The sequence below is a fragment of the Hermetia illucens genome, chromosome 1 (assembly GCF_905115235.1).
Source record: "Hermetia illucens chromosome 1, iHerIll2.2.curated.20191125, whole genome shotgun sequence".
NCBI classification, from domain to species: domain Eukaryota; kingdom Metazoa; phylum Arthropoda; class Insecta; order Diptera; family Stratiomyidae; genus Hermetia; species Hermetia illucens.
In genome coordinates, this window is record NC_051849.1 from 76,945,322 (window position 1) to 76,958,397 (window position 13,076).

Sequence of the window (13,076 nt, forward strand, 5' to 3'; positions counted from 1 at the left end):
CATTCTTCTTATGCCAAGCAACTTCAAGCGTCCATTCGGAAATCGTTCGTACTCGCATTGTACGGTAGACCACTTTGCTGTAGCGATCAGTAGATTACAAGCATGTTTAACTCAACGGCTTCAATCTACTTTGGTAGTATGATGTAGGAGTTAAATCACAAAATTCCATCTAAAACGGGTCATATGCGACATATTATTAGTCGATGAAAATTATAACGATGCAGTTCACAATTCAATCCAATCTGTCCATTACCAGCACGCACGATTTCAGGCTGCTTCTTGATTAGTTGATAAATACAGGCAATACTTAAATTTAAATTTTGCATCGCACACAAACGCGTCCATAAAAAGACATTGGTGTCTCTAGATGGCACCACTTTCAACCAGATAGAGAAGATTTTCACCACTAAAAGATAATCTTCCAGCATCCTCCGGCCACTAGTAAAAAGTTTCTACAGATGTCCAATCTTATGGAATGGAAGACTTATGGAATAAAAGTCGAACCGAAATCTGACACAATAGCAGAGTAATGAATAACTGGATTGGCAGATCTATTACTTTCGCCATTGCTGAATCTCTCAAACAAGCTCAAAGGCGGCGGTGTGATCTAAAACATGCGATCAAAGCAATTGTGGGAGTTATTAGTTAAAATTATCCTGAAATACATCTCGAAAGTTTGATCGACAAAGAGCAAGCCAGCTCTGGAACCTCTTGCATTCACCAGATTAAGATCCTGTGGATCAATTTGAAACAGTACGCGTAACTTACATCTTTGCATCATGTGCTCTTCATCAATTTCGAGAGGACTTTTGACAGCGTGCTCTCTTACCGCGTCATGGACCTTGGGCAAATGGCTCTGAAAGAGTCGTAAGTAGAGTCGAACTGAAGATAATCACCAAAAAAACTAAGATTCTGAATCTGATAGGTCATCGAACTTTTCCCATCCGCATTATATCCAGGAAGCGTCGTTTCTTCCGACAGTGGCACTGCACTGAATGATAACGCTAGATCTGCCGTTGATGTCTTGTCTAAAATCTGGAAATGCAGTTATTTTAACACCAATATCAAGTTGACTGTTCCGCGCTAATGTTCATTCCATAAGAGTAGCACATGAACAGTGACTACCACCTTTACTCGAAAGCTCCAAACTTTTGTTAGCACTTGTTTGTAACGTCTACAGGTACCAAACTGATAAGAAGGTAGAAGTGGAAATGGAGAGGTCACACATTAAGAAAGGGCGACAATTGTTTTGCTGGTTACGCCATGCGGTGGTACCCATTCTCACAAAAATGGCCGATGATTCAGTCGCCCCAGCAGCTCTAGATGCAGAACAGTAGAGAAGGAGTGTATGGTTTTTGGGAAGCCCTAAAAGGAGGTAAATTGCTCTTCACTGGACTACGTGCGATGGCGCATAGCCGTGGTTGATGTTGTATGCCCACTACTAAGGGCTAAATGGCAACCATATATATATACGAGAAAAGGCACCAAGGAATGCTGCCAGTGCAAATGGCAGAAAGTATGTAACAAACGAACAAAAACACATAGAGTGAAACACAAAGATACTGATAAAGCACTAAGAAAATCTTTGACGAGTAGCTAACAAGATGATGTCAAAAAAATCTACACAGTTTGACTAAGAAAACTGCCTTCTGTACAAAGAGAAAAGCAAAGGGACAGGATAACAAACATGTGAGTGATGGGCATTTTATTTCAACAACTTTTCAACCGTTTGCATGCAACTTAACGACTCAAGCTGACAAGAGCTATTGTCGAATACACCCAACACTTCGTTCTTTCAACAGTGGACGAAATGGAGCCGCTTATCAAGATTCAAAAAACTTATATAACCCTGGGCATTGATGATATCCGTGCAAAATTTATTGGGTTGCCTAATTCAATAGAATATAAAAGTAATTTATGAATGTTTGATTTTTTTTCTCGAGAGTACCATAAAAATCAATATGATTTCCCCACTATTTTGTACGTCCTGTATACATCATAATGTCAGATCAATGATTGGTGAATATAAAGGAGATACTTGAACTGGAAGATCCGCAATTGATCATATGCGGTTAAACAAGTATTAGAGAAGTGTTGGGAATACAAACTCGATTTTCAGAGAAGAATGTTAGGGAATTCCAAGAAAACTTGTTAATTTTACTGCTATGGCAACGACCCACTCAACAGCGTGAGTCAACTTTTTTAATAATCTGGCAGATGCGTCTCTCATAAATGTTGGCCTAAGGCGAGAGGATAGACTAGATTCTTTTCAATTCTAGCACTAGAGCAAGATATACAAAATGTATGCTGCTTTATAAATGTTTGCATTGTGCACAAAATAAATATCACACTTGCGAAGAAACTTTTCAATAGAATCGACAAAACGACTAGTTCAAATAGTCCAGTCTGTTTTAAAAGCTACCTAGATACACAGGAGAAGAAAGCTCCTGCTCCAACTGTGAAATATAGACCCCTACACAAAACTTTAAGAAATTCTTTAGTATGATTGGGAGGAGAATAATAATAAGAATAAAATTGTGAACCGGAAGCAAACGGTGTACAAGCACAAGAAGTTGCATGTAATATTCGACGACCCTGAGGTCTTCAAAGATATTAAGCAGCGAAAGCGTCAATGAACAGGCGATGTGTAATGTACGGACGATTTGTTAAGCGGAAGTACAGACGATACTCGGATACGCAACAAAAAAAATAAAACAAAGATTAGTAACAGAAGTCAGAAAGCAATGAGAATTCAACTGACAGCCGCATTATTCGAATTTAGGAAGCACAATCGACGATACGTTTCGTAGAGTAGTATCTCGAAGGTGAAGGTTCAAAGTGTGTTGTAGAGCCTCAACAACGACGTCTGTCAGGGTAGGAATGACTTCGAAAATATTATTGCTAGTCTTTTTGCTATGAATCCATCTAAGGCCGTTGACCTTCCGTTTTCTGACAGCGTAGTCATACCATTCTTTTTAATCACAAGTTAGCCAATTTATTACAGCGTTGTTAGAATTCTTTGAATAAATGGAAAAAAAAAATAAACTTGATTTTGAAAATAAAATAGGAAGGATCACTGACATTTATGAACGACAATAATGTATGGCCACCAAAACTACTAATCCAGAATAATTTAATCACTACATTTGTGCGTCGTTTTTGTAATTTGTTCTTCAGTACCCCAGCAGTTTCTTCTTTGCAGAAGCAGCTCGTATTCAGATTGAGGGAATGTATGGACGAGCTCCTTCATACTTAAAGAATCTGCAATGTTGATCTGAAGCGCAAATGTGGGGCGATCGGAGGACACTATTCTGGACTTATCATCTAACCCCCCAATTGACTTTATGCCCGTTTCAAATCGATCGAAGTAAAATCTGCATTTATAGGGCCAGGAGCTAATCGGCTCTGATAGTTCCTGGCTAATAGATTGATTGTTCTGGCGCTAACGTTGACGTATTCCACTAAATTTTAAACCATTAAGTGAACGCGTACAATCGGAGGTAATTTTAATATTTAATAATTAGTTGAGCGCAAGTGAACCGAATTTAAAAAAGTTCTGAAATACCAATTAAACCCAAGAAAAGTTGTCAATTGTATTTTTCATGGGAATCAGAATAGAAGGAAACCCTTGGATGAAGGTTGGTCTTCCGCGATACGGAACCTGTCAATACAGTTGAGCATATTGGTCGAGTTGAACCAAAGACCTCGGTTAACACTTTCTGCGGCATCAACTCCTTGAGTAGCCACCGAACAGATCATTGGTTTTCCAAAACGGTCAAAAAACATCAAACGGAAGAGGCCTTTACCAGGCTGATATACGAACCACCATCGACAAGGTGATGCCCCATCATGCGTCCTCTTTAACCTGGCCCTCGAGAAAGTGATCCGTGATGCTGAGGTAAATGCAAGAGGTACGATCCTCTTTAAGTCCACCCAACTACTGGCCTATGCTGACGATATCGACATCATGGGAAGAACCACCCGGGACGTACAAACTGCCTTCATCCAGATTGAGCAGGCGGCGATTGGGGTGAGATCTTGGGCTGCACATCAGTGAAGGCAAGACAAAATATATGGTGGCAACGTCAGCACCGAAGACGAATCAACCAACAACATCAAACCGCACTGGTCAAACACAAAGAAGAATAAGGATAGGAGAATACAACTTTGAGACCGTTGACAATTTCTCCTATGTAGGGTCGAAAATCACAACCGATAACAGCTACAATGATGAAATCCGTACACAGTTGTTGTCAACCAACAGAGCCTTATTCAGCTTACAAAAACTGTTCCGCTCGAAACGTCTCACCATAGAGTCAAAGCTCTTACTGTACAAGACTATGATCTTACCAGTCCTCATGTATTCCTTGGAAACTTGGGTTCTTAGCAAGAAAAATTGCGAAGTCTTGGCCGCGTTCGAGAGAAGAATCCTCCGAAGAAATTTTGGCCATTGGTCCATCCTCATGTAGGGGATGGACGATTCCGTAGCCTACACAATGACGAAATCTATGAGCGATACCATGACCGTCAAGTTGTGGATAAAATCCGGCTCAATAGGTTACGGTGGGCGGGTCACTTAATCCGTATGGATGAGGATGATCCCACCCGGAAAGTCTATAAGGGCAATATCTATGGTAGAAAAAGAAGACGAGGCAGACCCTGCCTAAGATGGAGCGATGGCGTAGGTCAGGACGCCAGACAGTTTTTAGAGATATCGAATTGGTGGACCTCGGCGCAAAACCGGGATGTCTGGAGTTCCTTATTAAGACAGGCGTAGACCGGGTACCGGTTGTTGCGCCGTTGATGATGATGATCGTCCTTTTCTACTGTTTCTACCGTTGCGAACACAATACTATTATTAAATTTCTGCCAACTTTTTTTTAGGGCCCAAAAAAATATCGATGAAAATCCATTATTTTACTTCAACCTAAAATGGCGTATAAACATCGATTATATAACGAAACAGGTAAGCCATGAGCAAGAAACTTTGAAACAAAAAGAATAAATCCCTTCTTTGAATTGCAAATTTTTAAACATATAACATTGAAGATGGCATCTAGAAGGGGTGGAAACTAAACATGAAAAAATTCTAGAAGCGTTAACGAAGATTCGGCTTCCTCTATCGTCTTCCCAAGAATGCCATGATTGTCTGACTATGAAGACGTGACTAAACAATATTCGTTAGTCCTTTTGTTGAAGGAACTCAATTGACTTTGCAGAAGTTAGTAAATTCATCCGGAAGAATACCGATCAATTTGAGATATTCTGACTCCAACTACCAAAATTGGACGTTTGCTAACCAAACTTCCAGCCGTATTCATTATTAATGCATTACTGGCAAGTTTCAAACGCGAACCTACAGAGAAACTAAAAAATAGTATGGAAATCAGCTGAATTTGTAAAATAAGCGAGATTATCCCATATATCCAGGCGATTATGTGAGCGCTTGCAATGGGAAGGACTGAAAATCGTGGATATCAATATTTAGGTACTTCTAGCTTGAAGGACCAAAAGTCGATTTTCCTTTCACATGAATATGAAATGTGTTTCGCTTCAATCTTGATAAAAACAGAAATCCACTTAACATTGTCTTAAACTTCATCAAATTGTCCCTTCAACATTCCACGTCCCATTCACCGCGCACCAAGGCATGAATAAATAAGTCCACAATAAAATAGGGAACAATACATTATTTGTCACGAGAAACCATGTCAGTAGTGTAACACGAAAGTCTGTAGTACATCATCAATATCAAGATACCGAGTCTAAAATACAATATCCCGACCATTATACCGGAATATGGATGAGGACATTACGGAACTACTTCACATACTTCACGGCTATAATGGTTGGAGCGGCAGCTGCAAACATTGTCATGGCGTCGAGTAGCAATAGATATTGTCTTAAGATACAAGATCTTCTTAACACTTACCTTCCCACTCAAAACGGACCTGGCGGCAGCCAGTTCAGCTTGTGGTACTACACCTAATTCGTTGCCGAGCGTCCTGGCAACATTCGACAGGCCAGATGGCACCGATAGGCCGTGTGAATTTTCAGCGCGAACCAGAAACACATATGAGGTGCCTGGCTTCAGCTCCGATATCTGAAAAAGATTGAAAAACATGATTTGATTGGAAATGTGGGTAGTCGACGATTGTTTTCGCAATGTGTGGCGAAAACGGCTATTATAGTTGGTAAGGTTTCTGTGAAATGTGGGGTGCGAAAAAACGGAATTTTGATATGCGATATACAATATTCTCAGGAGCTCAGCTAAAGGATTTAAAGTTCAATTGTTAAACTACGAATTAATAGTCTACGGAATTTCGTTTCAGATTTCTCTTCGTTCACATATTATTTTATAAGCCGCACAAAAAGGAATCAAAGCCGGTTACCGATATGTTAAACAAGTTCTTTTCGCACACACACTGAACTCGATTGCTTCCCGATGTTCAATAAAATGAAAGGTTTATAGTTGAGATGATGCTTGCGGACATATTATCTTCAGGCCTTTCAATTTACATGCAGAAAGTCCCATAACAGATTCGATATGCAAAATAGTCACTTTTTGCACAGATTGCATGCCAAAAAGTAGCCTTCGTGAGCTGTATCTAAATCTAGCAGAGGATGCTAGGGAGAAGAACCAAAAATAAAGGAAAAATTATTGAATGTACGACGTACCGTTATTATTTGATCAGGAACACGATGAGCGGCCACAACCCAGCCGGTCTGCAAATCCGAGCTGAAATATTCCACTGTGTATCTGTAAGAAATCGGGAGGAGAACCACTTTTAGAATATTGATGTTCCACAAAGTAACATGATTGCACTACATTAATGTAATTCAGTGCAGACATGGATGCTGGATTGATGTAAATCAGTGCCGTCGAAGAGGATCAACATTGCGTCCAGATTTTAATGCATTCTTCAAGTTAAATTGCTGTTTAGGGGAATCAAGACCGAAACTGTACAAGTTACCTTGTTCTTTATAGTTAATTAATAGTCGACGTGCATACTCCTCCTTCTGCGAGTCTTATAAATTAGACCGACCGAAGCGTTCTACTCTACTGGACTCGAAATTTCCTAAAGTGCTCACAGATATTTCACTCAACGATTGCAACAATTCAAGGTACATCATCAGTACTATCATTAAACTCCTAACCTCCTTGACCAGAGGTAGAACCATACCGAGTACAGTTAAGGAAACGCGATAAGATTGGGCGGTCCGGCCCCAACTATATAATCTTCGATTGAACTTACCCGATCAATGGACTGGCTGCCGGCTTCTCTAGCGGTTTGGTCCAGCGTAATGTAATTGTACTTTGCGTGACGTTGACCACTTTCGGTGTTCCCGGTGGCGATGGGAAGGTACTTGGATCCGGTGAACGATGCAATATCGACGAGCTGCTCTTCTCGACCTGTTGATTGTTATTCGACGAGCAAGGATGGAAAAAACAAAGAATAGAAATTACAAACGAGAACAAGTCCAGCAAAGCAACGTATCATCTGAAGAAATAACAATTTGTTCGAGGTCAATAAATGTAGGTGCATCGAGATAACGATAGAGTTGTTTGTACGTATCCTGGGGCAACATGTACATCAAGATGGACTGTTTAAATCAATTAAATCTTGCATTGCGGAAATGAAGTAGAACGTTCACAGTGCTAAGAATGAGAACGTGTGGTATTAAAAGAAAATTGGCGGAGTGGGTTTGCAAGGATTGTTAGTAACCCGTATAAGGGCTTTGTGAATTGATTTTAGATAACAAATGAATAGTTATACATTCTGATTAATGAGAGCTAATATTTATTTCGCAAAAGGACCACAAAGCTGTGTTACATTGATAAATATAAAGCGTCCAAAATTTTGGCGGTCAAATGGTTACACAGCTCCAAGGACGGAGGGCGCGGCTTGGTGTCCATGACGAAGCATAAAACCTGGCAAAGGCAAGCTCTAATATCAAAAGCTTTACTGCTGTAGGTCCATGCTTAGAAAAACTACCTATCACGAAGTTACGAAAGGAGCCACATGAAAGTACTTGGTTTTCGTGGAAAAAGATTCTCCCCAAACTAGACCACTTTCAAAGAAATCAACTATAAGCGACATTCAATTAGCCACAACCTTTTAGCCTTGGTGAATTTCAGAATATATAGTGAGGCCAATAGAGAGAGACTCGGATCACTATCTCGTTGGGATGCTGCTAAACCACCTTGAATCCCGAGCGGAGAAGCGGGAAATAGGTGCCGCACTAATGGCATTTATTAGATGTTCTGGAGATGAAGCATCCACAACTTATCCAAACAATCACCTGAAGTTGATATGGCCCCATTCACAACGGCTGATTCGGCGGTGGTTATGAGCTTTTAACCCATTCAAAATCTGTCCTGTTTAAGGTGGAACATTACACAGGTATGATAGCAAAATCCGCGTACGGTTGTTAGTAGCCAACAGAATCTACTTTAGCTCCCCCCCTTTTCTTCGATTAAGTAGCTCAGGTCGATCAGGACCGTCTCAAGGTCGCTATATTTTCGTGGGAGCCATTTTGTAAATGAAAGACTGCAAAAACTGCAAAATTAATTTCTTGAATTTGATCACATCGCAGGAATGGCCATCGTATTCGTGGGATCTTGCTACAGTAGACTAGAAACGTATGGTCGGTTTTCGAGCTGGAAAAGTTGGGAATCGCTGAAGGCGCCGCTGCAGTATAAATAGGATGAGCCTCGCTGAAGGAGTTTTGTGTTTACGCCAGAATATCATGCAGATGCGGTCTGCTCCTCCAAATATAAGAGAAATAGACCCGCCCACCGCCCGTCGAGCTACTCATCGCTACTTCTTCAGTGTCTGCATATCTGCTTCTACCACTTGTGCGGAAATTTCAGAAATCCGAGATCTTTCGCAGGAATTGAAATCTTGAAGATTCCGAAAAAGGACACCTGACCTAAGGGTGACAATTGAGGGTTATCTGTGTGCTTCATACCGTCGCAATTATAATAGCCAAAATAATCCTGGAACCCATGCAGGAACGCCTGAAGCGCTCGATTTAACCAAGAGCGGCAATTTTTGGAAACTGTGCGAACTTTAGATCTCCGCTTCACCTGCTTCTCATTGATTTCGAGAAGTTTTTCTACAGTGCCACCAGAAAATGTATTTGGGATTCCGTACTTAGGAACAACATTTCGGAGGAAGTAATAGCTACTGTCCGAGTGATGGTGCAAAATGTCACATAATACGTCGACGAGAGGAGAGAGAGGAATTTGAGGGCTAAAGCAGAGTCCCTCAGGGTCGCATCTTATCACCGATAATATTTCTTCTTGTTGGCCGTGGCAGGCTTCAGTGGACCATGACGTCTTTTCTCAAACAACGTGACTACGATAATGACATCTGTTTGCTGTGTTACCAAGTCGTGACATCTGTTTGTTGTGTCACCAAGTCGTACAACTGAGTATGAACTTAGAGCGGTTAGTTCAATCAGACTGAAGTCTGACTGATCACCGCGCTTTCCTATCTGCATCGAGGAACGCCAGTCAGATTCAATTTTGAATAAATTACTTCGTCGACGTTCAGGCCAGTTGCTCGTGTACATGTTGTCCAGAAGGCGGAAGCGGCAGTGCATAGATTACATATAAAGGAAGGGGGACAAATCCACTGCTGGCTATGCCAAGCAGTGAAATCCACTATCCCGAAAATGGTTGGCTGTAGGACCACCTGACGTAGAAAGATCGAGGATTGCAAGTGTCTTAGAAAGCCCTGGAGGGAGGTGTGCTTGACGCACTAATCACCATTGAGGGGTGAATGCTAACCATATGCAGAACCATCTGTCCTGGAGTAGGCGCTTTCAATTCCAAACCTAGTAAGTCACTTTTACTTTGGTAATCCCTGAACAATGCGAAGCAATAGACATCTCTGCGCCGTAAAAACCAGGTGATTGGTTCTACAGATTGAGGGTTGCGAGAACTAGTTCACGATATACTATTGCCTCGGAATCCAAAGTGGAACAGATGAAAACCCGATGGGCCCAATATTTCGGGAAGCTACTCAATGCCACAACTCAGTCCTCACATATCGAAGGAGCAGGTGCTATATAGGCACCTGTCCCACAACCTGCATTGAAAGAAGTCAAGGATGCACAAAAACACTGGGTGGGGATGTAATGACTGCGAAGCTATTAAAAACAACGTGGGAATGGCGGCCAAGGTTAATGGACTCCTTAATATTATTTTATTTGATGAAATTATTCCAGAAGATTGGGGAAAAAATATAATTGGCCCGATTTATAATAAACATGACCATATCTGTGAAAAAAGGTACACTTTGGCTTTCGCATGTAAAGGGAATCCCCCCTTAAACTCAATAGGCAATGACGCCACTTGATATATTCAAAGGGATTCACAGACTATATATTGTATATTTATACTAAATTTCGTTACAATTGTCTGCGGTTTCCGGGTGTGACATACAGTCGAACAGACCCGGGGGAACGGCGGAAGTCAAGCTGAGTAGAAATCAAATAGTCATTGAACGTAAGGACATAGATGAGATTACCACGAAGGAGGAAATTTGCTAAGATCTACGGTACCAACTAAGCATACCGCCAATTCAGGGGGCTGATATTCTACGGCTACCGAAGGCGACACGCAAAGTGCGTCGATAAGTCTACCACTTGAAGCGGCGAGAAGAGTTATCACTGCCAGTAAAGTCCGGATCGATTGCGTCGTCTGTCGATTACGAGAGCAAGATTTCACTGAAAAGATGTTTTGAGTGTCTAGAGTTTGGGCACATGATTAAAAACTGTCCAAGTGTACACGATAGGTCCGATCTGTCCCGCAAATACGGGAAAAAAGTTCACACTACTAAGGATTGACGTTAATAGGTTAATAACACAGGCAGCAGCACAAGTTAGGTGTTTAAAAAAGTGATCAGCACTATGCGCAAACGAGGTTCTTACAGCTAAACCTGCTGAGCTGCTCTTCCAGATGGTACTTGAAAGCAAAATCGACGTCGTCATTGTCTACGAACAGTGCAAAAACCTATACGGTGGAATTTGGGATGCGGACAAGAGCGGCAAAACGCCGCCGGTCATATGGAACAGTGACGATGGCTTCTCGCAAAGTAGGTAGTATTTCCATCTACAGTTGTTATGCGGCACCAAGTCTTACGAGAGCGTAGTTCCAATCAAAGTGGAGAGACTAAGCAGGAATGGAAGCGATCATAACCCTAAAATCATAGCTGACGACTTTAACGCATGAACTGGAGAATAGGGCAGTTGAGAAACGAACACAAGAGGGCGTGTAATATTTGCAGCTCTTTCTGGTCTGAATCTTGTTCTAGCAAACTCTTGATGCGTCAACACTTTTCGAAGAAGGGAAATGGAGTCGATGATAGATGTCACATTTTTTAGTGACAGGTTATAATTTTCGAAATCGAAAATAAATTGGTTCCGGAAGATAAACCCAAAATGGGCAGTCAACAGGTTTTACGAGGAAACTTTCAAAGAAGTCTTGCTGAAGACGCAACGCTAGAAGGAAACGCAAATGATAAATCTTCTCGGATGGGTGAAAAGTTACGACGAACATGCGACGCGCCCAAGCCGAAGTATGTTGGCATGGATGAATTCGGTGATCGTATCTGGGAGCACCGAATTTCTTGTGGAATTCTGAAATAGAAGAATATCGCAAGACCAGTGTCAAGACCAGCGGTAAACGAAACAAAAACCTATTTGGAGCTACATGAACAATGCAAAGAGGGGCGGAAAAAATTGCATGCGGCTATAGTAAAAAGTGAAAGTGAACACTTCAAGCGACTGTGGAAGCTGATTCCGAGCTGAAAAGGAAGGTGGTCTCTCGGAGAATCAGTTCATATTTCGAAAACGTCTACGACTGATGCGGTTAAGCTGGTAACTAACATAGGTAAAACTGCTCTCGAAGAGGACAAATACTGTGCAGTGATAACACTTGATGTAAAGAATGCTTTAAATCCCCCAGATAAAGCAAAATACTGGAATCCCTAATTAAATTGGGTGGCCGAGTTACCCAGTACAAATTATTGCCGACTTTTTAATTAATGGGCTTTCAGATTCCACTCAGATGACGGAGATAAATTATACCAAACAAAATGCGGAGTCCATCCCAGGACCACTTTTGTGGATAATTATGTATAAAGAAGTGCTGACATTAGATCTCCCTACCGGAGTGGATACCATCGGATTGGAACCAATGGAACATTTTACGATATTAAATCCTGGCTCAAAAACGCAGGCCTATCACTCGCAGAGCATAAGACGGAAGTACTACTGATCGCAAAGCGAGGGAAGAGTACGTCTATGAAGATTACAGTTGTGACACAGATAACACATTCCCAGCCTGCGCTCAAGTATTTAGGCGTAATGATCGCGTGGATGGTACAGTGTCTAGGGCATATAACACTGGAACACTGCCGGCGCGAATGCTGGTGAATGTAGGTTGCCCAAGGCCGAACCGTTGCCTCCTTCTTTTAAGGATGGTGTCAACTCGATCTCATTATATGTAGTCCCAGTGTTGGCGGATACACTGGAAGAGAAATTAAATAGAAAAAAAATCGTGGCTGTATATCGCTGAACTTCACTCCGAAAATGTTGCGCCTATCAAACAATACAACACCTTTATGATCGAACGTATCTCAGAAGGAGATTATCGGTCATACCTTTATCGATTTGGGCATGATGAGTCCCAATATGATCCAAAGTGTCCGGACATTGCATAGAACGCAGAACACGTGTTATTTCAACGAAGAGCCGTAATAGATGCTAAAACTGGGTAGCGCTTCACTACGAAAAACATGATAATATTTGACCTTTTTGTTCCCAATTATGGATTTTTGCCGATTCTAGCAAAATTAAAATAAGTCAAAATTATCTGCCTTAGTTCCTACACCAGACAGGTTGATTCCGTTTCTGATCGTCTTTAGGATAGAATTCTGCTGGCTTCATGCCGGAAACTCTATATTAGGCAAAGCGAATCAACTTGAGTTTGCCCTGACACGAGGGTAGTTGATGGGCTTTTGTTCAATGGAGCTCTTGTGCTTATCTGAGGCTGAGGGCTCTTT

The 13,076-nt window shown here is 41.5% G+C and overlaps 1 protein-coding gene across 7 annotated transcripts in view; it reads right to left on the reverse strand.

Moving 5' to 3' along the window:
• Positions 1-13,076, reverse strand: part of LOC119658370 (roundabout homolog 2) — a 278,873-nt gene that overhangs the window by 26,119 nt on the left and 239,678 nt on the right. For all 7 annotated transcript variants that reach the window (XR_005250224.1, XM_038065742.1, XM_038065734.1 and 4 more), the window contains 3 exons: positions 7,257-7,414; positions 6,679-6,760; positions 5,933-6,103 (listed from right to left, as the gene is read on the reverse strand). Coding sequence is in view for 6 of the 7 variants with exons in the window: in XM_038065742.1 (XP_037921670.1) it covers positions 5,933-6,103; positions 6,679-6,760; positions 7,257-7,414 (411 nt within the window). In the remaining variant the exon portion in view is untranslated. The remainder of the gene's footprint in view (positions 1-5,932; positions 6,104-6,678; positions 6,761-7,256; positions 7,415-13,076) is intronic.